The 25,275-nt window shown below is 42.6% G+C and overlaps 3 protein-coding genes across 6 annotated transcripts in view; 1 reads left to right on the top strand and 2 right to left on the bottom strand.

Annotated features, from left to right (window-relative positions):
* ANKIB1 (ankyrin repeat and IBR domain containing 1) overlaps positions 1 to 6,803 on the bottom strand; it is a 159,389-nt gene extending 152,586 nt beyond the window's left edge. For all 3 annotated transcript variants that reach the window (XM_084621477.1, XM_084621478.1, XM_084621476.1), the window contains exon 1: positions 6,528 to 6,803. The gene's annotated coding sequence lies outside the window, so the exon portion shown is untranslated. The remainder of the gene's footprint in view (positions 1 to 6,527) is intronic.
* Positions 6,804 to 6,923: 120 nt separating this feature from the next.
* Positions 6,924 to 25,275, top strand: part of KRIT1 (KRIT1 ankyrin repeat containing) — a 41,674-nt gene continuing 23,322 nt past the window's right edge. The window contains exons 1-8 of one of the 2 annotated variants that reach the window (XM_084621480.1): positions 6,924 to 7,049; positions 14,622 to 14,747; positions 17,389 to 17,513; positions 18,903 to 19,062; positions 20,866 to 20,958; positions 22,359 to 22,488; positions 24,534 to 24,777; positions 25,048 to 25,163. In XM_084621480.1, the coding sequence (XP_084477606.1) occupies positions 17,412 to 17,513; positions 18,903 to 19,062; positions 20,866 to 20,958; positions 22,359 to 22,488; positions 24,534 to 24,777; positions 25,048 to 25,163 (845 nt within the window). In that variant the 5' untranslated portion in view covers positions 6,924 to 7,049; positions 14,622 to 14,747; positions 17,389 to 17,411. Of the gene's footprint in view, positions 7,050 to 14,621; positions 14,748 to 17,388; positions 17,514 to 18,902; positions 19,063 to 20,791; positions 20,959 to 22,358; positions 22,489 to 24,533; positions 24,778 to 25,047; positions 25,164 to 25,275 lie in introns of those variants that run through there. The other variant, XM_084621481.1, reaches the window with a different exon arrangement.
* The window catches only part of LOC311517011 (uncharacterized protein), a 46,928-nt gene continuing 31,702 nt past the window's right edge, over positions 10,050 to 25,275 (bottom strand). Inside the window, exons 4-5 of the mRNA XM_084621482.1 lie at positions 11,331 to 11,576; positions 10,050 to 10,662 (exon numbers count right to left, since the gene is read on the bottom strand). Of these exons, the coding sequence (XP_084477608.1) occupies positions 10,220 to 10,662; positions 11,331 to 11,526 (639 nt within the window). The 5' untranslated portion in view covers positions 11,527 to 11,576 and the 3' untranslated portion in view covers positions 10,050 to 10,219. The remainder of the gene's footprint in view (positions 10,663 to 11,330; positions 11,577 to 25,275) is intronic.

Below are 25,275 nucleotides of genomic sequence, written 5' to 3' on the forward strand. Positions count from 1 at the left end.
GTGCACTAAGAAAATTGGGGAGGATGAGACTAATACTGTAAAGATACTCTGTCATGCAATGGAGGGGTCCCAGGGTACTGCAAAGTCTAAACAAAAGACTATTTGGACCCAGTCTGGGGCAAGAAAGAGTAAAGCCTAACAGGCAATCTGTTTTGGTTGTGGGAAAGTAGAGCACATATAAAGGTGATCCCTGTTAAAAAACTGGACTGTGGGTGAAGGACTGTAGCTACGCAGAAGAAACAGTCTATAGGAACAGACAAGTATGGGGTAATCAAGGAAACATACCCAATGTGTAAACTTAAAGGTGAGGGGTTGGCCATGGGTTTTAAACTTCCTGATACCTAGGGGAAATTCCCTGATGTCAAAAGCTTGGGGACCTTGAATAATTTGTTAAAGGAACTACATCAGACCACTCAAGGGGCAGAAGGGGGAGTCCTACAAGCTTCCCTAAATGACAATAGAGCTCCTAAATGGGGGATGCCAAAAAAAAAAAAAGAAGTTGATTCAAGGGACCTGAAAGGCCAGTGAAAAGCTGGCAACAAGAACCATGTTGCTGTCAGTTTCACAAACTGCAGGTACAGATGCCATCTTTTTGGAAAGAATTAGATGACCAGAAAAAGGTTCATGAGGCACATATTCAGGAAATAAGATGGAAACACTCCCAAACTGTGGAGGGGCTAACCATATAATGGGAATGAACCAAAAAAAAAAAACAGAAGCAGTCCCTAAAGCAGGGATGGGCAAACTACGGCCCACGGTCCTGATCTACCCCACGAGCCATTTTAATCTGGCCCTCGAACTCCAGCTGGGAAGCACAATCGGGGGCAGCTCTACGCGGCTTCCAGAAGCAGCAGCATGTCCCTCCTCCGGCTCCTATGCGTATGGGGCAGCCAGGGAGCTCTGCTCTGCAGGCTGCCCCCACCCCAAGCACCACCCCCACAGCTCCCATTGGCCAAGAATCGCAGACAATGGGAGCTGCAGGGGCAGCACCTGAGGACGGGGTAGCCTGCAGAGCAGAGTCTCCTGGCCGCGCCTCCGCATAGGAGCTGGAGAAGGGACATGCCGCTGCTTCCAGGAGCCGCTTGAGGTAAGCCTCCCCCAGAGCCTGCATTCCTGAGCCACTGCCCCACGCACCAACCCCCTACCCCAGCCCTGATCATCCTCCTGCCCTCAGAGCCCTTCGGTCCCAGCGCAGAGCACCCTCTTACACCCCAAACCCCTCATCCCCAGCCCCACCCCAGAGCCTGCATCCCCAGCTGGAGCCCTCACCCCCTCCCCATACCCCAACCCCCTGCCCCAGCCCAGAACCCCCTCCCGCACCCCAACACCAATTTCGTGAGCATTCATGGCCCGTCATATAATTTCTATACCCAGATGTGGCCCTCGGGCCAAAAAGTTTCCCCACCCCTGCCCTAAAGGGTAAAGGAGATTTGGGAACAGGAACGTTCAAAGCGGCCACTGAGGTCAGAAGGAAACATTTTTCACATATGAAGGGATGTATCAGAACTTGGATAGTGGCTCCGGACAACTGAACCAATTAGAGCATGCTCTGGGCTGGAACCCTGTCAGAGATGCACAGTTCCAAATGTGAAATTGGAATAATGTACAGTATGATTTTGGGGGTATTCTTTTCACAACAAAGAGAGGCACCACAAAGCTGAACATTTGAAAAATTGGAATTCTTGAGTTGGTTACAGAAAGAAATATAGCTGGAAACCCTAGAATGCTGTAAAGATGCCATAACAGGAAAACCAAATTACTTCCAGTATTGATGCAAATTTAGTTCAGCACATTATATAACAAAAATTCTTCAAGTATACCAGACAGATATTAAAAACTAAACAGCTCCTTTGTAAGAGGGAATAATCCAACAAAGTACACTCATAGAGCCAATGCATGAACTGCCTTTTTTTTTTTAATCTGTATTTTAAATCTAATTTACAATAATCTGTTATACACTACTTTAATGTAATACATCTTCAACTGACTTTATGATTAAAGTGTGCAGTGTATAAGCACTGACTGATAGTCGTAAGCATATCCCTAGATAAACTTAATTATGAGACCAAAATCTGCATCTCAGTCCTGATACAGGGATAAGCAGGTCTCTGCAAGCGTAATGGGTTTTTTTTAAACCACCACCAAGAGGTATAGTGTTTATATGTTAACAACACAGTTATATAATACCATGAACAAAGGTCTGTCATCCCTGTCAATTTAGGATCAATCACAAATTCTAAGAGAACTGTACAGATATAATGTTGCCATGCAGCTGCTCAGCTGAGGTAGATGCTTGAAGAGATTATTAAGAACTAGGCATTAATCAAAGATACATCTATTACAGCACTATAACCCATTATCAGTTGTTACTATATTTTCTTACTGTGATCATCCTTCAAAATTCTGAAAGAATTTCTCAGTCTTACAGTTTAGGTCTTTGTTCAACGCAAAATGAAATAAGATTACAACAAAAGGCTACTTTAAGTAGTATTACAGTTTAACACAAAACAGGAGAAAATTCAATGTTGAGATCAACATCCCAAATTAGTGATTTTCCTTTCCTTTAATTCTAAACATAGACTCCGTATTTGACAAAAATTTTACCTAGAGATGTTCTGATATGGTTTTATTCAGGTGAGGATTGGGTATCTTTAGTTTATATATAATATTTGAAAAACCCATTATTTTTTTTAAAACTTTTCAAAGTTATTTCCAAATAATGAGAGTGTTAACACTGTAATAGAATGCTGGAAAGGATAAGGATCCCACCAGACCATCTGTTGACATTGGCACTTAGAACTTCAGTTTTTTCTTGACTTGGTAAACTATTTTTTCTTTTAATCCTTTTGTGATGTAACTCACACCCAACTCAAGGTCTATGATGGGATCAAGGGAATCAGGAAGTGGGAAAGGAAAGCATTGTTAGGAGTACAGAGGGAAGACTGGGGACAGATGGGCAGAAATGAAGGATAAAAAGGGAATTTAAAAGGTCATGATATTAACAAGATGTATGTATGTCACTACTTACAAGCTAAGTGAGTGAGGTGTGTTTATCCCTTCTTCCTCACACCACATTTTGTCTTATTTGACTGAAAGCATCTTAGGGCTGGGACACATCTTATTTAGCTAAAGCACTCCACACACTTTGAACTTTACACATTAATAATGTAAAGCAGAAAAATTCAAAGTCTACTCCTCTTACACTATAGTGATGACAGGCTGATATACCCACAGAGAATGAGAAACAAAGAAAGACGATGCCAGCAGGTCCATTTGAAATAAAAATAATAGTGCTACTAAAGTAGTCTAGTAATTTTTATTAAATAAAATTTCTAAAGAAAAGCATAGGTCTTAGTATTTATTTTCATTTAAAGTCTTGCAACATTAATGATACTTACATTTACAATTTCAAAGAATTCCAGCGGAGCAGTGTGGCCAGATCCCATACAATATTTGGAAAGTTAGAGGCTATCAGGCAGCATTCAGAAATTTGAAACACTAAGAATTCTTGATTATTTTGTGTCAGTCTGAACATTACCTAAACAGCAGCCTAATGGAAAACTCCAAAAAGCATAATATGTATCTTTCCTTGTTCTTTATCTTTGTTGTATAATAATATATTTGCTGTAGAATTAATCACCATCTGCTTATTCCCCCACTTGAATTCATGACCCTCTGTCTCACATAGCCAATCAGTCCCTCAACAGGAAGTCACACGCTGTCTAGAAAGTGTTATAAGGTTACAACATATCTATACTGACTTTAGCATAGGGCAGCTGAAATCTTGAAAGTACCAAGAAAGATAGGTAAAGGTAACTGTCAGTGGTCCCAGGTCAACTATCCAACAATCACACAAACTTACCAAATCACGAAAAATATGCTCATATCGCTATACTACTGACCAATGCAAAAGGCAATCGACGGACCTCCACAACAGAGGAGGAGAAAATGGTGTTGCTGCAGATAATTATTTGGGTGAAGAATCAGCAAGGACAGATTAAATCAAACATTGTTAAACTGCCTCACATAATAAAGAGCAAATAAAGAGAAGTACACTAGGTTCTAAATAAACACTTTTTTTAAAAAAATTTCCCCATTAAAAAATGGCTAATACCTAAAGGAAGGTTATTGAGTACATTTTAAATCTGACTTTTTTTTAAGTTTGCTGCGTCAATAAAGTTGCATGTTCCTCAGAAAGAAATCATGTGTGCGACAGTGTGCACGCACAGAACTTTACAGGCAAAACAAGTGACTTACGACTGCAGGTCCTGAATTTGCAAATTTTTTATTTTTAACTAACTACTATCAGGCATAACAATTACTACCAGTAGTCTCACTGGATCCTGTTTACCAATCTGTAATTCTGACCATATTAGTGAATATTGTATTAAGAGTCTTTATTCATGATGCACGGTTTTTGACACTATATGCAAGAGGGTGGCAACAAATGAGTTAATTGCCAAGTCCTCTGTTTTACATATTACTTCAGATATTTTAAACATTTTAATTTACAATTAGGTCTGAAACATTTGATATACTAATTTCAATTTACAACTAAGTAAGCTATTTAAAGCAACATTAACTTCCTAAATTCCAACTCCTTGACACATCATAGGTGTGAGAACAAATTGTTCTAGTACAGGAGCACAGAAAGGTTTAGGATAAGATTCCAGAAGACTCTGCTATAGAGTCTCCTCCTCTCCTCATGCTGCTTGCTCTTTCCATGCTCAGAAAGTCCTGCTTTGAATTATGTTATCTCAGTCTCTCTGTATACGGTCAGCGGCTGTACATGAACCCCAAATGAACAGGCTATGTAAGTCCCTAAAATTTTTAGTTGGAAAATATTTCTTGTTTACAGGTAGCAATATCGTCTTTCAGAGATAGAGAACACTTACTACTTTTTCCTCAAATACCTAAGACAGACTACATCCTCAGAGTAATGCACTAAGATTTAAAAACACACAGACACACCAAGAAAACCAATATATATACTAGAAGAGAATCTCATTAGTTCTACTTCATTAATCTGCACAGCCAGTAACAACCAAAAAAAGTCTCACTCCAGCGCTCACATGGAGACCTGCTGAAGCCAATGGTTCTCTGCATGGATGCAGGGGGTTCACTCATTTACATTCAGTTGCAGTATCTAAACCTCATTTCAAACCAAACTACACTTTCAAAAGTGAACAAAGGGCATTTTGTGATTCTGTATCCTTGATTGGGGGGGGGGGGGGGGTGACTCAGCAAACATCAATTAGTATGGTTCTACTTTATTTAAAAAAAAAATCCATACACTTTCAAATAAGGAGGTTTGAATTTATGAATTAAATGCAAATCAAGGGCTCCTACAAGCACTTATGCACATGAGTAACTTTACAGGATCAGGGCTCAGTTTTGTAATAGAAAAAAATTCCAATCTGAAACTCTGAATGCTCAATTTCAACCTAGAGAGATGGTTATAAACAAAGCTATACATCCTGAAAATAGGGTATATATCAAAAGGATAACTATAATTATAGCTGCACAAGTCTCAAAAACTCTCTCCTATTATAATATTCCTCTTTTGTAAAGATTTCCTAAAGTCTTCTTAAAGTCAATGCAAATGTTTGTTTTTAAACCAAGGAACTGATACTGGGCCATGACAATTCAAGTTTCTTACAATTCTGTGGGTACAACAAAACTACCATTTATATTTCCATTCTTGTCTTCTTAATAGTCTCAAGGAATTCACAGCACCCAGAAAAACAGAAACTGGTAAGTGTTACCTACATATACCATTCAACAGAGGAAAAACTGAACGACCTCACTTCTTTATCCAAGAAGTTTCCAAATAAATAATCCACCACACATTGCCAACCCTTTACTGTCTCATGAATTACAAGCGACTAAACTCGACGTGAAAAGTCATAATGGGAAGTGCAATGGATTCCTCATAAGCAACAAATTTTGATGGATGCATATTATATAATGCCCACACCTTCTGTTGTCCATAGTCTGACACACATGCCTTAAACAGCTGAGATGTCTCTTGAGCCTCCCACAGTTAAGGCTTCACCAAAACCATTTACATTAGGTTCTTCAAAATAGCGCTTGTCTCAGACCAGTTAATAATTAGCCTAACTCGGTATTTCTTGGTCCCAGAGAGTAATGTTTAATAAGCACTACGTGTACAGTATATATAGGCGCACATACTACCTTTCCAATCTCCTTTGTTTTGGTGGCCGCAAAAACCGAGACATCCCTAGAGCCGCCTCCTCTCTCCTCTGCACTGGGCTCCTCAGCAAATCTCCACTGCCCTGCTGCATTCAGCATTTGGCTCCAGTTTGCTGCCCCACCCCCGGGGATGCCAAGGGCTGCAGACATGCGGAGGAGGCGGCGGCTGTTATCTGTCTGCGGCGCCTTTGCTCTTCGCCTCCCCCCTCCATTGCACCACCCGAGAGGGAGCGGACTCCCCGCGCCTCCCGGCACTCAGGCGGCACCGGGGCCGTGCCCGAAGGGGAACGCCCCCGGCACAGCGGGTCACTCACCGGATCCTCAGAGGGTCTCTCCCCTCCGCTTCTTCTCCCCACATCCAGCACGTCCATCTGCCCCCAGGCCCCGAGAGAAGCGCTGGCTGAGGCGAGGAGCGGGGTCTGGCCGCGTCCGCGGCGGGGAGTAGGATCTGGCCGGGCTCTACAGCGGGCGCTCGGGCGCTGCCCTTGTTCAGCGGCGCGGCTCCCCCTCAGCCCGGGCTGGGCCTGCCTCCCTCCCACTCCGCGCGCCGCACGCGCCGGCCCGGCCCGCAGCCCAGTCCCGCTCAGCTCGCGGCCAGCGGCCGACGCCAGCGGCCGCAGCAGCAGCAGCTCAGGCCGGCGACCCGGAAATTCATTGACAGCAGCCGGGGCCAGCGGCGCCCGGACGGGAAGCGGATCTGCCGGCCCAGGGGGAGGGAGTGGGGCGGGGCCGGCTCGGTCTGTGCCCGTGCGGAGCGGAGGCGGGTTGGGAGCCGCGCGACGCGCTGGAGGATGCGTCCCGGCCTCCCAGGAGGAGGCGAGTCCAGACGCCACCCGGTAAGAGAGGCGGACAGAGCCGAACTCGGGCCGGGGCCGCCCGCCAGCTCCGCCCTGAGCCGCTAAACAAGCAGCGCCCTGATCTCTATTGGGAGAACCGACCTGGTGAGAGGGGGCCCGAGCCCCCCATTCTGGCCCCACCGCGGCTGCAGCCAACGAGCATCAGCTCCTGTCTCAGCTTTGAGGAGGGGCAGAGATCAACAGGCCAGAAAAAGTTTGGGGGCCGTCTCCCCGCCCGAGCTGGAGAGAGAGGGGACGGGGTTGGAGTGTCCCTGCCGCGCCTTTGCCTTCCGGGGCATCGGAGAGGTCTCCCCACCTAGGCCCCCCCTCCCCACAGACCTCTTCCCCGGGACAGCTTTTAGAGCGGGCTCGCTCGTGCTCAGCCTCGTCTCGCCCAGGGGAGCCTGGAAGGGCCTGGGGTGGGGTTTCTGGGTGTGCGTCTCTGCCCCTTCAGGTGTGGGGGGTGGAGTTTGCTCTGCTGTTCGCGCTGTCACTGAAACAGTCGCTCATCTCAGTTCTGCGCGGAGTTAAATTTTCCTTCAATTCAGCGACCCCACTCGCTTGTGACGGGCAGACACACCAGACGCTGCCTGTGCTGTGTTATAGAGACCTCCACTTAATGGTTTTTCTGTTGAGCGCTCCTGCAGTAGCTGTAGAACCCTTACTCACATATGTAGATCCATTATCTTCAGTGGGGCTGCTCACGTCAGTAAGAAATACTTCCTTCGCTAAATGTTTGCAGAATCTGGCCCTTAACTAATCGCTGTGTGCAGATTATCTCTGGTTAACCTATGGGGCAGTGTGTGCAACACTGAGCTCTGAAAGAGCAGGAAGTGATGTATTCTGCTCCCATCTCCGAGTCTCAGAAATGATGGGTTTGTTGATTGATAGAAAAGATAGTGACGAATGTATGTAGTTGTTTGTACCCAAAAGGATGCCCAAACCAATTGTAAATACAAATGAAAGGAGTTTCTCTGACACAAGTCAAGTCAGAGGGATGTGTGTGTATTAAAAATTATATTTTTGAAGCTAAAACCTAGAAGTAAGGCTTGGGAGGGAACTCTGTAGAGTAATATAGTATGTACTACTTCCTTCACCTACTATTCACATCTCACCGAGAAGCCAGCAGCTCTGAGGTGAAACCTTGGTTCTTTTTCTTCTTTTGGGAGACTACTAAAGCAAAGACTTCATTACAAAGAAAGGATGGGAGGTGATTGGGAAGGGTCAAAAGACCTTCACTAGAAAACAAATCAAAGCAATTTAAATCGCTGATTTTAATCGTGAGTTAAATCAGCATGCCTTGATTGACTTCAGTCATCAATTTTAATCTTGTTTTGCATTTGTACTTTTTAGTTATCTTCCTAAGGGTTGTTTCTCATTGGTTAGTAACCCTTACAACATGTTGATTTGCAACTAAATGTAGCCTTTGCACTAAAGTTGGTCCTTCTTTTTGCTAACCAGGAAGATATGCTATATCAATAGACCTTTATTTAAGCAATTAAGCTTAACTTCCATTTATTCAAATTCTTATTCAAATTCTTAACTTTTACATTGTTTATGTTAGAAAATAGTGAATAATGCATTCCTTACTTCAGTGGTCCCTAAACTTTTCAAGGTTGCACCTCCCCTTACTCCTATCTATACCTCTCCCTGCTCCTGCCCCCTCCCCCCTGGGCCCAGGAGCAGGGCCATAGCTCGTGGGGGAGGGACATGGACAGGGGTAAGGGGACCAAGGCTGGGGCCCCGGGAGCAAGGCTGGCTGCCAGGGCCAGGAGTGGAGCTGGGTGGCGCTCCTTCCCCCGCTTCCTTTTGGGGCTGGCCTTGGCCTCCGCCGCACCTCCCTAGGGCGGGTATGCCCCACAGTTTGGGGACCTCTTTACTTACTAGACAGGGGTGAAAGTAACTTAAAGGACTTACCAGTACGCAGGACGGCTGGGGTCCTGGGTAAGGTGGGGTGGTGGAGTGGTTCTGGGCTCCCGGAAGGGTGGGGGGGGCGCCTCGGTTGGAAGGGGCGCAGGCTAGACTCCCCCAGCCAACCCTTCACTGCTGTCTGGCCTGTGCCGCCTGGGGCTCTGGTGGTGATTTAACAAGCCCGGGGCTCTGCCCGCTGCCTTTTAAATTGCTGAGCCCCAGGGAAGCTGTCCCTTTTGCGCCCCCCCGATAGATGGCATGCATATTCCGATTCTGGCACCAGCCCACCTAGCCTCCGAGTATTTTAATCGGAAGGGGTATTCTCGATGGTTCTCCAGGCGCTTGTGGATCACCGTGGGCATTTCATTGACATTAACGCAGGCTGGCCCGGAAAGGTGCATGATGCACACATCTTTCGGAACGCTGGCCTGTCAGGAAGCTGCAAGCTGGGACTTTTTTCCCAGACCAGAAGATCACCTTAGGGGAAGTCGAAATGCCCATTGTGATCCTTGGAGACCCCGCTTACCCTTTAATGCCGTGGCTCATGAAACCCTACACAGGGAGCCTTGACAGCAGCAAGGAGTGGTTCAACAACAGGCTAAGCCAGTGCAGAATGACTGTAGAGTGTGCTTTTGGCTGTTTAAAGGGCCGCTGGCGTTCTCCATATGGGAAGCTGGACCTGCTGATAAAAGCATCCCCACGGTTATATCCACGTGCTGTACCCTCCATAACGTTTGTGAAGGGAAGGGTGAAAGATTCACTCAGGCATGGAACTCAGAGGTTCAACACCTGAAGGCTGAATTTGAACAGCCAGATAGCAGGGCTATTAGAGGGGCCCAGCGCGGGACTGCAAGGATTAGGGATGCCTTGAGGGAGCAATTTGAGGCTGAAAACCACCAGTAATGCCTGGTGCCCTGCACAGGAGTGAATTGCAGTGGTTCCAATGTTAGTAGGAATCTGTGTTTGCTACGCTGACTTGCAGTGCATGTTTCTTTCCTGGGCTAGGGTATCTTTTACTTTATGCAATAATAAAGAATGTTTTCAAAGGCAAAAAATCCATTTATTGAAAAGAAACAACTTCTTGGGGAACAGAAAGGGCAAGGGGATGGGGTGGGGAATGGTACAATCACAGATTTGCATATGTCCTGTTGTTATACTCAGCCTTCCTGTCTGGACTGCTGTGCAATGAGTGCTGCACTTCAGAATGGCTATACTGCATGGTGATGGGGGTTGAGTGCAGAGGGTAAGGGTTGTAGTTTTCAGGGCTGGGTAGTGAAGCTACAGGTGTAGGAGGCAGCTGGTGGCAGTAAGAACCCAGATGTTGGGGAAAGTGGGTTGGAGGTGGCATGGGGGCACAAGGGAAAGAATTTTGGGACAAGGGCTGCAGGGGCAGGGCGGGCACGGTAGTGCTCTGCTTGCATGGCTACGAGTGCCTGGATCGAGTCCGCTTGGTGCTCCATTATGCTTATCAGCCGATCCATGCTTTGCTGCCAGAGCACCACACTTTTGTGCCAGCTCTCCTCATTCTGCTGGCGGATCCTCCTTTCACTGTCCCGTCTCTTCTGCACTTTTCCATTTTTATTACTTGAATGCTGCATTACTTCATGCAACATGTCTTCCTTGCTTCTACATGGCCTCTTTCTGATTCTTTGGAGTCTTTCGGCCAGTGATAACACAGACGGCTGAGATCTCAAGGTTGCATCTGTAAAGGCAAAATGCAACACTTAACAGAGGCAGCATTGTTGACACCAGACAGAGCAATGATTCCCCCGTACTTAAGGGCAAGCACAGTCTACACAATAGCATAATTTGCTCATCCCAAACCAAGCATACATAACCCACAGGAGCCCCAAAATGGTGAGTAAGCACAACATAAGTATGACTGATTGTTTCACGGCTATACTGTCCTCTGGGTTTCTGTGCCTTGGGAAGAGCCAACAGCGGCAGGGGGCCCCTATACTGAACACTGTCCCCACATTTTCCACAAGAGTTCGTCCTGGAAGATATCTCACTGCTGAGGGTGACGTGGGAAACAAGGGAGGGTCTTCTACTGCAATGCGGATTCCACCCTGGCCCATATGCAGCTTGCCTGTGTGCAGCAATGGTCCCCCCCCGCCCTTCAAGGCACAGTGGCATGGACAAGTTAGTCTTACTGGGAGAAGGAACACAGTGGCTCTCCCGAGAAACCTGCTCAAGCGCATTGCCCAAGTTCCGGATGAGGCCTTTGAAGAGCTCACCGAGGCCGATTACCATGATGTGAGCGAGCACATCAACACCTTATTCCACATCTAGGCGTGCATGCAGCCCTAACCCTCCTCACCCCAAGAGCCCGCACCAAATAACTTCCTTCCCGAAATAGAAGCCACTTACCGGGAACCTCCTCTGGTGTTTGTCCTTCCCCAAGTACCGGCCTCTGCGACTGGCTACCTTCCTCCTGGCTTGAGAACAGCTCCTGGCTGCATGCATCTAGGGATTCCGGGGTGTCTTCCGCCGCCTCAGGACCCTCGCTTCCGCTTTCCTCCTCCTCCTCCTCCCGCCTTGTTGAACTGGGCTCTGAAGTGTCCATGGTGGTACTCGGAGTGGAGGTGGGGTCGCTTCCAAGTATCGCGTCTAGCTCTTTGTAGATTCATAGATACTAAGGTCAGAGTGGACCATTATGATCATCTAGTCTGACCTCCTGCACAACACAGGCCACAAAATCTCACCCACCCACTCCTGCAAAAAACCTCACCAATGTCTGAGCTATTGAAGTCCTCAAATTGTGGTTTAAAGACTTCAAGGAGCATAGAATCCTCCAGCAAGTGACCCATGCCCCATGCTACAGAGGAAGGCGAAAAACCTCCAGGGCCTCTACCAATCTGCCCTGGAGGAAAATTCCTTCCCGACCCCAAATATGGCGATCAGCTAAACCCTGAACATATGGGCAAGATTCACCAGCCACATTGTTATTGTAACACAATTTGTAGAAACGGCAGGTCACACCGGAACAGGTGTTTGCCTCACGGGCTTTGCGGTAGGCATTCCGCAGCTCCTTCACTTTAACCCTGCACTATAGAGCGTCCTGGTCATGGCCCCTTTCCATCACATCCCTTGATATCTGCCCAAAGGTATCATAATTCCTGCGGCTGGAGCACAGCTGGGACTGGACAGCGTCCTTCCCCCAAACAACTGATGAGGTCCAGCACCTCACCATTGCTCCATACTGGGGCTTGCCTGGCGTGTGGAGGCATGGTCGCCTGGAAAGATTCGCTGAGAGCACTCCACGCCTGGCTGAGCAAACAGGAAGGGGATTTTCAAAATTCCCAGAGGATTTAAAGGGCGGGTCTGACAGTTGGTCACCTGAGGGCAGGGCAGTAGAGTTCAAAGTGTTGACCAGACTGGCTAGCACAGGCATTGTTGGACACTTCTGGAGGCCAATCAGAGCGCACTATAGGACCAGGGGGTTCACACTGGCACTGCGGCACTCCAGCAGGGGCTCACAAAATGTTATTCCACTTGCCGAGGCGGAGTGCCAGCAGCACTGTAGCCACGGAGTCAGAGCGCTCTACGTGCCTTGCCAGTGTGGACGGGTAGTGAGCTAATGCGCCCGGGGCTCCTTTATTGTGCTGTAACTCGCAATTGCAGCCATGCCCTGAGTATCTGACTGTAAATAACAGATTTCTTGGTGTGGTTGGGGTGGTTACTGGATCTATGAAGGTAGGTGTGGTAATCTGTAGGTTTCTTGTTTATAGCTGTAGGATTCCCTTGTTGAAGCTGATCCTGGCATCAAAGAAATTGATGCTAATGTTGGAGAATTCCAAAGGGAGTTTAATGGATGGGTGATAGCATGTGCAGTGGGTGAACCACAGGCATGGGAGGCTAGCCCCTGGCCTGTCTCGCCCCTCCCGCTTGAGGGCAACTAGCGGCAAGCAGGAGGGTGCTTTGGGGCGGAACATGGGTGGAGCTACAGGGAGCTGTTTGGGGAGTCGCAGCCTTCCCCAGCCTATGCTACGCATCGCCCATGGGTGGTAGTTCTTGACGTTGTGGTGGAAATCTGTGAGGAAGTTAAGGTCTTTTGTCCCTTCCCTGCCCCACCTCCATGATTGGAGAGGAGTTAACAGGCCATTTCACCTTGAATTGTCCATTGAAATATGTAACTATTTACAATCTGTTTCAACTTAGCTGTGGCACTCAAAGTACTTTTCCCAGACCTGAAGAAGAGCTCCATGTAAGCTCAAAAGCTTTTCTCTCTCATGAACAGAAGTTTGTCCAATAAAAGATATTACTTCATTCACCCACTTTGTCTCTTTAATATCCTGGGACAAACAGGGGTATGACAACTCTGCATAAAAGCTGGCTTAGCACTTAAACTCTGGATAGAGGTGCTTAGCCAGGGACTTTCACCATTTCAGTGATATGACATTTTTAAAATATTTGCCGGCAAATATGTACTGCTTAATATTATTGTTTTAATTTAAATGACTATAATGGATTATAGTGAGTTTAAGACTTAACATAGGTTGTCAAAGTTTCAAATTAAATTTTCAATATGTTTACTTTTTAAAATAAATCTGTATTTGATTTAAGTAAAAATCCAATTTAAATTAAAAAAATACTAAATTAAATTATTTTTTTAAAATCAACTCTTATCCATCCTGCTAGAAAACCACTTTAAATCCCTCCTTTACAACATACTTGTGCTATAATGCTTACCAATCACTCCCATCTGGCATTAGGCAAACGATGTGCTATGACTAAGGATATGATTTCATCATGGAGGTCACGGATTCCATTACTTTAATGGACCTCCATGACTGTTCAGCTTCAGCCATGCAGCAGGGCTAGATCTTTCAGTCCCCCACCCAGGCGGTGGGGCTCCAGGCTGTCACCCCCTACCTCCCCATGTGGCAGAACTCTGGGCTGTCAGGCACCCCACTGCAGCAGAGCTCGGGCTTCAGCCCCCGTAGCAGTCAGCCCTCTCACTCCTATGGACAGGTCACAGGCCTCCGTGTATTTTTGTTTATTGCCTGCGACCTGTCTGTGACTTTTACTAAAATTAACCATGACAAAATCTTAACCTTTGCTATGACTTCTGCTAAATTCTCTTCATTGAATTGTTACTTCATGCTCTCCACTCAACTCTACTATATATGTCTGTTTTATCACCAGATGTGTCCTGTCAGTCATGTAGATAGTTCCTGCTCCAGAGAGCTGACAGTCGTCTTTGTTACATGTCTGTACAGCATTTAGCACAATGAGACCCTGATGCTTGACTGGATTCATAGATGATACTGTTATACAATTCAATATTTAAAGACTTTTACTCCAATCCTAGTGTTGATATCTTCAAGCTAGCAGAACGTGAACATAAAAACAGCTGTACTGAGTCAGATCAATGGTCTGTCTAGCCCAGTGGCCAATGTCAGAGGAAATGAACAGAACAGGGCAATTACCAAGTGATCCATCCCCTGTTGTCCACTCCCAGCTTCTGGAAATTAGGACACCCAGAGAGAGTATGGGGTTGCATCCCTGACCATGTTGGCTAATAGCCATTGATGGACCTATCCTCCATGAATTTATCTAATTCTGGAATTGTCATAATGATGAAAAACATTTTTAATCATGGTCTCGTTTATAACATTTCACATTTAATTATAATTCTTTTCCCTTTGAATTTTTCAGTTAACCTTATCTTGGTGAAATATACTGGATTGAACACATGGAAGACTGAAGTCCTCTATTTATCCACCAAAGAGATGCAGCAGCACTGCAAACTATAAATAGTAATGATAAAATCTCCATTTTGTGGTGAGACAAATTTGCGTATAATCTACATTTATTGATCATAGGTAATTAAAGGGTTTTCCATTGTGGATCAGGGAAAAGATCATCTGAAATGGACCGGAGATTATCTTATTTCTAAATTATAAAGGTAGACCTAGTTAGCTTTTGCAGATTTTATAATTTAATTTTATTGCAGATTTCGGATTATAAGGGAGTGCCACTATAATCTATTTTAATATAAGGAAAAGTAATCACTTTGAGGTCCAGAAAGAATTGTCAACCAGTTGGAATGAATATGATTCCAATCTGCCATGAATTGTAAGTGTGTACCTGTGCCCTCACGTAGAGCCCCACTGAAGTAAAAGGAATATTTCATTTTAGAGCTTATTTTTCCCAGCTCTGTTATTTGGGATCCTGGTAAGAATGTTCTACTTTCCAGTGGAGAATAGAGATTCAGGTTCTTTCTTGAGGTTTCAGTTATTGAATTGGTGGAAATGTGGTATTTATAATATCAGATACTGTACACTGCATAGATATATTTCAAAACTGGGAATAGTTATCAGTTGCTTATACCTTCCAAGATTCTAGAGTTGCTCAGGCTTTTGGCAAATTACAAAATACAGAAGGATCTCAGAGTTACAAACTTACAGAGTTACAAATCAGTCAACCACTAGGGATGTAAAATATTAAACGGTAAAATGGTTCATCAATAGTATTAGTCATACCGTTAACCCTCCCTCGTTCACCCACCTCCTTCCGGGTGACGATCACCTGGTAGAAGTCCTTGCTGGTGGCCAGGGCCTGCGTGCTGGTCTCAAACAGGTTCTGCAGCAGCAGAGACCCCATTTTGGGATGCTGGCAAGAGGTGTGTATGGCAACCAGGAAGTAGTGGGCATCACGAGAGGTCACTGGGAGCTCAGCCCCATCTTAAAGGGACTGGGTTGATATTAATGCTCTAGCCCCTGAGGGGTCTTCGACCCAGCAGTGGGGGGAGGGTCCTGTACACCCCTTTGTTGGTAAAAACAGTCCCTCCAGCCCCATTGACCTGAGGGGAAATACTTACGAAGACCCAGGGGTGACGACCCCAATGGAAGGATACTGCTCAATAGGCCAAGAAACACCTGGCAGTGCAGGGAAGTAGGATGAGCAAACCACCTGTCTGGGGGCTTTGCTGGGGGGTGGCCAGCTGGGCAAGGGGAGTGTGTTTAGGCTGGGGGTGGGCAAGGGCTGCGGGCCCCATCACGGGGTAAAGTAGTCCCCAGCCTCTCCCTGTGCCACTGGAAGGAGTTCAGCTGTGGAGGAGGATGGCACGCTGGTCGGTCTTGCGGCATCAGCTGATAATTGAAGGGAAGGGAGTCCACTGCTGGGGTGGTACGGCGCGTCTGTGGAGGCCACATCAGGACAAACTAGGTACCTGGGGCCATTCTCCCTTTTCCTGGGTACTGAAGATGTGAGGGGGGCGCTGGGCCCCCTCAATTGCCCCAGGTGCTCCTGGCTAGGCCTGCTGTGTCACCCCGATATGAGCACAGCTGCTCTTCCCTGTCTGTCCGGGGCAAAGGGGAAGGGGTTTAAATGGGTTATTTTTTAACAACATTTACATCCCTATCAACCACACACCTGATTTGGAACCGGAAATGCGCAATCAGGCGGCAGCAGGGACCAAAAAAAAAAAGCAAATACAGTACAGTACTGTGTTAAACATAAACTACTAAAAAAATAAAGGGAAAGTTTAAAAAAAATTGACAAGGTAAGGAAACTTTCTATGCTGGTTTCATTTAAATTAAAAGTAGCATTTTTCTTCTGCACAGTGAAGTTTTAAAGCTCCATTAAGTCAATGTTCAGCTGCAAACTTTTGAAAGAACAACCATAACATTTTGTTCAGAGTTATCAACATTTTAGAGTTGTGAACAATCTCCATTCTAGAGGTGTTTATAACTCTGAGATTCTGTTGTATGGAGGCTACATGCTCATTGAAAGAGATACGGTCATCTTTACATTACAAATAGGCTTGGTGGAATTTTATTTTTATTTTTTTATTTAAATTATAATTTCAGTGGATAATATTGATGTTTGTTTTTAAGCTTTTTTATTTTTATCAATTTAAACTTTCACAATTGTGGGGGCATCTGACAATTATTTAATATAGTACATACAGATATTCAAAAAGTTGGCTATACAACCATTATAACACAAATTGTCCATGTCACATGTCAAAATTTGCAAAGTAAATATCTTAAAATCAAACTCAAATAAATTCCCAAGCAGCATTTTTGTTACTTTGCCTATCTGTAAATTTCAGTTATTATTGGTGTAATATTTTTCATCAGTTTGTGTGTGCATGGTGAAATCAATGTTCACTGACACTTATCCAAAAAAGATCTAATCCTTCTAAGCCTAATTATAAAAATAAGTTAGAGAACAGGTTTACTCTTATAATTCTGTACAGTGTAGGGGTTTTTCACTGATACATTCTCTTAGTGCATGAAAGGGAAAATGAATTGTAACAACTATTGAAACACGTTCTCCAGATAAAAAATGAATAAGCTGTTTTAAATGGAAAACATCAGTGAATATAATTATTTATGCTAGAGTGTGATATCATATTTGGTTTGTTTTTATCTTTTTTCCTCAGTCTAACCTTTCTTGTTTATTTCATTGTCTCTAGTAATAAATGAAAAAGAATAAACCATGGGAAACCCAGAAAACATAGGAGATGCATATGTTGCTGTGATTCGTCCAAAGACTACTGCTAGCCTGAATTCTCGGGAATATCGAGCTAAATCATATGAAGTATAAACAATTTTTTAAAACTTTCTTTGATTAAAGTTTGAAAATATGAAAAAATAACATAATTGGAAAACAAAAACCTTAATTATCCTACAGTTTAGATAGATAAACAGAGATTTACTATCTGAGCAATCGTAGGTTCTTATATAGCTCCCATTACCATAGTTGCTGTGTCCCACTATCTCTTTTATTATCTATTTATTTATCCTTAGAAAAACCTTTGTGACATAGGAAAGTATAATTATCCGTATTTTACAGAGAGGGAGCTGAGGCACAGAGAGACTAAGTGACTTGGCCACAGTCACACAGGAAGTTTGTGGCAGAAGAGGGAGCTGAATCTGTGTCTCAGGCTAGTGTACTAACCCAATAAATACCAAAACACTGTAACGTGTTATGTTACACTTTAAACAAATGCCACAATCACAACATATACTAGAAAAAATTCAGGTAACATCCTTCTAAGTTTCTGAAGTGATTTTTTTTTAATTACATTTTCTTTGTGCTTAAAATCAATAATCAAACCTCAGCTCAGCGTATTGGCAGGAACATGTCAAACAGTTGCTATTTTAGAATCTGATCCTACAACCTCTGTCATACACGTGCAAGTGTTAACAGGTCTTTTAGGGTAAGGCCAGGTCACGTATCATGTTGCATATTGGTGGATCTCTGTGCTGCATGGAACTTAATACAGGATTGGGATCTTGGCTTTTCCTGTTTCTGTGTCTTTGGTGGTTGAGATGACCTTCCAGAAGATGCTGCTTTGCATTCAGTACTTTCTGGATTTTATCACTGCTTTTACAATTGACTACCAAGGACCAATTTGTGAAGTTGCACCATGTTCCCACAAATGTGGAATCTTTACTGGCCAGTTATGTTTCTCCTTTTATAATACCCATTTTATAAATAAAAAGCCCTGTGTACAATGACTTTGTACTTTTATTATTTTATATCAAAGGATTTCAAATAAGAAAAATCAAACATTCATCATATAGTTAATGGCATAATTTGTGCCTAATGAAACACATTCCAGCTTCTGCAATATCAAAAATACTAAAAATATAAAAAGGAATACATTCTGTAAATGGTTACTTGTGGATAAACCCCATGTGTCAGTAGAGTTCATGGTGGTTGTGAAGTCTGCAGTAAAATGCTTTGTAGAATGTCACAGGAATTGGCCATCCATGATTCTGAGGACCTGAGAAGTGGGGTGAAAGTACATTCAAAATCACTTACAGTATCTTTTGAATGTCCCATATACCCTTGCTATTTAGAGAATTCTGCACATAGCACTACAATTGGTTAATTAAAAACAAAAGCTTGCTAGTCTGCTTGTTAAATAAAACTAATGTTTCAGTAATTCTTAAATAATTACTTAATTTTATTTTTTGCAAGATTTTGTTGCTTGAAGTTCCCATTGAAGGACAAAAGAAAAAGAGAAAGAAAGTTTTGTTGGAAACTAAACTTCAGGGAGGCAGTGAGATAACCCAGAGCATCTTGGATTATGTAGTAGAAACCACCAAACCAATTTCACCAGCTAATCAAGGTATCAAAGGTGAGAATTGTTTTTTCTTATTTGGTATTGGTGTTGTAGTACTCAAAATAGACCAGTTAAAGGAAGTAATAAAACAATATCTGTTTTAGAAATCAAGGTCTATTTTAAGTTCTGCAAATAGAAACATGCAACTGAACCCTCAGGCTGTCCTTTATTTTCCTTTTACTTCTAAATGTCTTAAAATTTAAAAAAAAACAAAACTCAAAAAACCCTGAACTGTTTTTGACAAGTTTATCATAGGTGAGACCTTGTGTGCCCATACCTATATTTCAGTCCAAAATTAGTTTTACAGCTAAGTTTCTAAATACTTGGAAAAACTAGATTACAGTGCACACAATCTTAATCATAGTTAAAATATTAGCAATTTTAAAAAAAAGGCTTTAGGGATGATCCAGGAAATTATGCACCAGATAGCCTTAAACTATAACTGGTAAATTGGTCAAAGTTATAATAAAATAATAATTAAAACATCTGGAAGATCGTGATATGATAGTATCTAGCTAGCACAGTTTTTGAAAAGGAAATTTGTGCCTCACTTATCTGTTAGAATTCTTTGTCCATGATTGTAAAATAGAGGATAACGGGTAACCATTTGACATAGTTTATTTAGACTGTATCAAGGTCTTTGATAGGTTCCCTCTCAAGAAGCTAGTAAAGGAACTAAGTAATTCTGGGGTGAGAGAGAAAGTATTGTCATGGATCAAAATCTGGTTGAGAGATTAGAAACAAAGAGTTAAGAATACATAATCCATTTTCATTAGGGCAAAAGTTTAATGGCAGAGTGCCTCAAGTTCTATATTATGACCATTGTTGTTTAATAGGTCACGTTTACACTTAAAAGTTTTCTTGGTATAGCCATTTCGAGTAGGGGTGTGATTTCTTTTATGATGTAGCTGTGCTGGCAAAAAGTGCTTTTTGCCTGTATAGCGCATTTTGTTTGCTGAATGGTATAAGTTATACTGGGAAAAGCACTTTTTTGTCAGTGTAACTGCTTCTACACAAGGGCGATTTTTGCTGGTGTAGCTATACCATGGCCATATAATTATTAACAATCTAGAAAAGGGGGTAAGTAGTGAAGTAGCAAAAATTTGCAGCTGGCACAAAATTATTTTGGTTAGCCAAATCCAGAGAAGACTTTGAGGAATTTAAGAGGGTTTTACCAAGCTAAGTGAATGGGTAACCCAATGAAACTTAAATTCAGTGTTAATAAATGTAAAGTCATGCATGATGGAAAGAAAAATTTGAACTACTGATACACTTTTACAGGGTTCTAACTTAACAGGTTTGACTCAGGAAAATAACCTGGGCATCACAGTACACAGTCCGATGAAGACTTTGCTAAATGTGCAGCTGATGTCAAGAAGGCAAATCAATGTTAGGTTGCACAAAGATGGGATGGAGAATAATATGGAAAACATTATAATACCATTTGATAAATTGGTGGTTCGCTTTGTTGTGGAATACTGTGTGCGTTGCTGCACACCCCATTTTAAAAAGTATATTACAGATTTTAGAGCTGGTTTAGAGAAGGGCAATAGCAACGATTAGGTTAATGGGAAAAATTCATATGAAGAGAAATTGAAAGTAATGGTAATTCTTTACCTGTTAACAATCTGTGTATGTGTGTTGAGTTACACATATGTTCATGCAGCTGCTCAGGGTTATTCAGATTTAATTTGCTTCCTCAGTTTTCAGAAAATAATCTTTTATTTTGTTTCCTGGGAACCAGGAAGAATCAAGCTGCCAACCATTTGTCCATCCAACACTCAGTTGACTTCCTTTGTTGTCTTAATAATATGTTAGGAAAGCGAGTAGTATTAATGAAGAAATTTCCTCTTGATGGAGAGAAGGTGGGCAGGGAAGCCTCTCTTTTCATTGTTCCAACCGTTGTCAAAGGTAATGTTTAAAACATAATTCCTGAAGTTGTGTGTATTTTAGAGAAAGTTAAGCCCTTGTTTCCTAAAGAATTTACATATTTATTTTATATAAATGTTAACTGCGATGATATTTATATTTGGGTTTGGAAGAATTAGATTGAGGTTGCTAGAGGTCCATAATGGTCTTTCTCCAGATGCCTAAAAACAGTGGGGAAATGTAGTTAGTCAAAGTTTAAAGAGAATCAAAGTTTTTAAGAAATAGAGAACCAGTGCAATATTTTGTTATATATTCAATACATTTACTAATAGTTAATTTTGGTATTATGAAACAAAAAAACAAATTTGGTTTATTACAAAGGCTACTGTATTTATATTAGTAAACATAAAAAAGGATCTTTTCCAGCATCTTTTCTGAGAGAAGAGTCCCCTTTGGAGTGAATGGGCATTCTTGCCTGAGTAAGGAATACTGAGTAGTTCTCTGAAGGCAAAATATATTTCACATAATATATTTCACACTATACCACTGGTTCCCAAACTAGGGGCGCCTCTTGTTCAGGGAAAGCCCCTGGTGGGCTGGGCTGGTTTGTTTACCTGCTGCGTCTGCAGGTTTGGCTGATCATGGCTCCCACTGGCCACGGTTCACCTTTGCAGGCTAATGGAGGCTGCGGGAAGGGCCATGGGCCAAGAACAGCGAACCGCGGCCACTGGGAGCTGCGATCAGCTGAACCTGCGGATGTGGCAGGTAAACAAATCAGCCCGGCCCGCCAGGGGCTTTCCCTGAACAAGTGGTGCCCCTAGTTTGGGAACCACTAGACTACAAAATACATTTAAAATATTATGGAAGTTTTTTGTGTTTTACTGGGGAAACATGTTCACTTGCTATTTGTGATATGCTTTGAAAGTGAAAGTTGGCAAATAAACACCATTTGAATCGTAAGGTCTTTGTCAAAACTAACAGGTTATTTTTCCTTCAACAGTTATACAGTTTTTTCAGTAACTCAGAAAACGAACATGATCACAATGGTGGGACAGTAACGGAACATTCTGTAATACATTTAGGGCAACTTTATTGGATTGAATTTTGTTACGTAAGAATTGGTATGTAATTTGTGAGAGGCAAGGTTGGTCAGGTAATATCTTTTACTGAACCAACTTCTGTTGGTGAGAGAGAGAAGCTTGGGAAGTTAGTCCATTAAAAGATATTACCTCACCCACCTTGTCTCTCTAATATCCTGGGACCAAAACCGCTACAAAAACACTGCATATGTAAATTGTATTGGTTACCATTTGGAAAAAATTGATCTACCATAGTCTAAAAATAGAATATCATCTCTTTTAGCTGAAATTGTATAACTGCAAAAGAGGAAAACAGGATTTTTGTTGCCGTTGAAGAGTTTTCTGTTTCTCTTTCCTTTTTAGATAATACAAAATACGCATACAGTCCTGGATGCCCAGTTTTCTACTGCTTACAGGACATCATGAGGGTCTGCAGCGAATCCAGCACTCATTTTGCTACACTCACTGCTAGAATGTTAATAGCCTTGGATAAGTAAGAAATATTAGTAGAAATACGTGGTTAGAAATAGAAAATAGACAAGGAAGTCTCCAAACATGAAAAATTAGATCTGTTTTACAGTAGTCTTGTGATCACTGAGAAGGAAATCATGGTGATATCACATGATTTCTTAGCAAGTTTATTTAAAAAAACAAGCAAATATTGAGGATTGATTTGTAATTCTTCACACCGGATAGTTTTGAGGTGAAGATGGTTATACTTTTTTAAATCTAGAGGTTCCTAAAAAGAGGCTTGTTCACTTCTAATGCATTACAGAACCATGCAAGAATATAAATGATACCTACATTTTACATAGATAATCTCAATGATAAACTAATAACATTTGCCAGAGTATCATGGAGTCACCTTAGGATCTCCATAGTTTAGATTGCACTGAGATTTGCACTTAATCTAGGAATTAAACCTGTTACTTATGAATAATATAGTGTATCTTCCCCAGATTTACACACTTATTTTTAAATTAGATAATTATGAAAATTTACAAATAATTACTTTAATCTGATTTCTAATCATTTGGAAATTGGCTAAATATATATTTTTGGTGAGTCTGACTTCTTCAGCTCCGTCTAGCAAAGAAATCTGATTTTTTTTTTTTTTTTTTTTTGAGATTTTAAAAGTGACTCACTCCTAAATTCTGATCCTGCAAACACACACGCTCTTAACTTTACTCGTGTGTTGTTCCATTCAGTGGTAAAACAGTCAGTCCTTCATTTTATCTTCAAAAATGAAGAAATACTGGCGTGGCTTGTCTGAACTGTTCTACAAACATTGAATTCAATAGAACGGCTCACGTGTGTGAAGTTAAGCACATGCATAAATGATGACAGGATCAGGACCAAAGACAACAGCAAAATATAAGTTATATGTTAATTTTTTATTTATTAGCACTGGTAGTCATTACAGTTTTTGCCTGCTTCACAGTGGTAATTGTCAAACTTGCCTGTCATTGAATGGATGCCCTAGAATCTAAGCTTCCATTTAATGTATTTGTTTCCAGACTTTATGGTTGTGAAGAAAACCTTGAAAATGTGAACAGAATGTAACTGATGCTACGTCATCTAATTGAGTCTTTAGACAGACTGAAGAAATAGCTCTGAAAGGTTTGAACACCCTCGCCATCTAATGGGGTACTTGCTCAAAAGACCCCTCACAAGCCAGGGACAGTTTATTGCACAGTGGCCACAACTTTACCAAATAAACAATATTGTAAACAAATGGAAGGAATTAAGGTATTCTTTGCAGCAAAGGGTAGCTGATGTTCAGGACACCCTTTGTCCTGACTAGGAGAACCCGAAGTCACAACAAACTACCCAGCTAGAGATACCATCCAGTCTACCCAGGTTTGGACACATGGCTTGGACCGCAATCCACACTGCCCTCCCATAGAGAGGTTAGAGCTGCCACTGAGACAGACTAGGGCAGCCTCTGCTTGAGTGTTTCTGTCCCAGCTACACAGTGAATCCCACAATTCTGGGGATATATATCCCTCTTTACCTCCCTCCCATCCTGGCCTAAATAACCAAATAAATTCTTCCCCTGCATAGATTATGTCCACCCCAAACTTGTGTATTGCAGTATGGGAGAACCCACACACAAATATGACTTGACCCTAAAAAAAAGCCCCAAAAACCCACAGTGATCAACAGAACGACAACATTAAATCAGCAATTAAATGCCAAGACAGTCTCCTGAAGATAGAGTGAATGCTTGCTCTAAGTCATGCCCCACAATGCATATGTGGGTGGCAAAATCTTACCACAGCAAAAGGAGTGTGTGACTGGCCCTATGTTTCTCCCCAGCTTAACCTAAACAGGGGGCAGGTCCCTCCCTCTGTGTCAGTAAAAGCACTCCTTAGAGTCAGAGGAGCAATTCATGTAATCAATTTAGTGCCTGATTCTGTAGCCTCTTCATGCACACAACCACCTTTGACTTCCCCAAAAGTGGTGTACCCAGTGTGGCTAAAGAATTAGTCCTTTATCTTCAAAATACTAGTGTTACTTTTCCATTCTGTTCTGCAGGTGGTTAGATGAACGACATACACAGTCTCATTCCATCCCAGCTTTATTCAGACCATCTCCTCTTGAGAGGATTAAAACTAATGTCACAAACCCTGCATATGCTATTGAACCTGGGCAAACGGAGAGCTCTCTACACATGGGATATACTGCATTAGAAATAAAGAGCAAAATGTTGGCGCTGGAGAAAGCAGATGTGTGTATCTACAACCCTTTGTTCGGGTCAGATCTTCAGTATACCAACAGGGTAAGAGTTTGGTAATATGAACTATATTTTAGTTGTGAAAGGGATTTGATAATCATGTACTGAACTTTAACATAGGTTTTCTCAGTGCAATGCTTGTGGCCTGATTTGATTTTCAAATGTGTGAATTTGAAAATCTGTCCCCTTAATAGCAACAAGTTACTATGTTTACATTGGGTCCAACAGAACGTACAAGTCATTGCAATTGGTTTGTTGAAGTCTCAATGAGAAGTTTTTCAGACTTTTTTTTTTAATATTATGTTGTCTTCCTAGGTTGATAAAGTGGTTATAAATCCATATTTTGGTCTTGGAGCTCCAGACTATTCAAAGATTCAGATTCCAAAACGAGAAAAGTGGCAACGCAGCATGAGCAGTGTCATGGAAGACAAGTATTGTGTTACATTTATATAATTATATTTTATATTACTTATTCATATTACAGTAGTGTCTAAGGCCCCATTCAGGAAGCAGGGCCCCATTGCCCTAGGGACTGCACGAAGA

This window comes from Lepidochelys olivacea, assembly GCF_965140295.1.
Source record: "Lepidochelys olivacea isolate rLepOli2 genome assembly, chromosome: 2".
Taxonomy (NCBI): domain Eukaryota; kingdom Metazoa; phylum Chordata; order Testudines; family Cheloniidae; genus Lepidochelys; species Lepidochelys olivacea.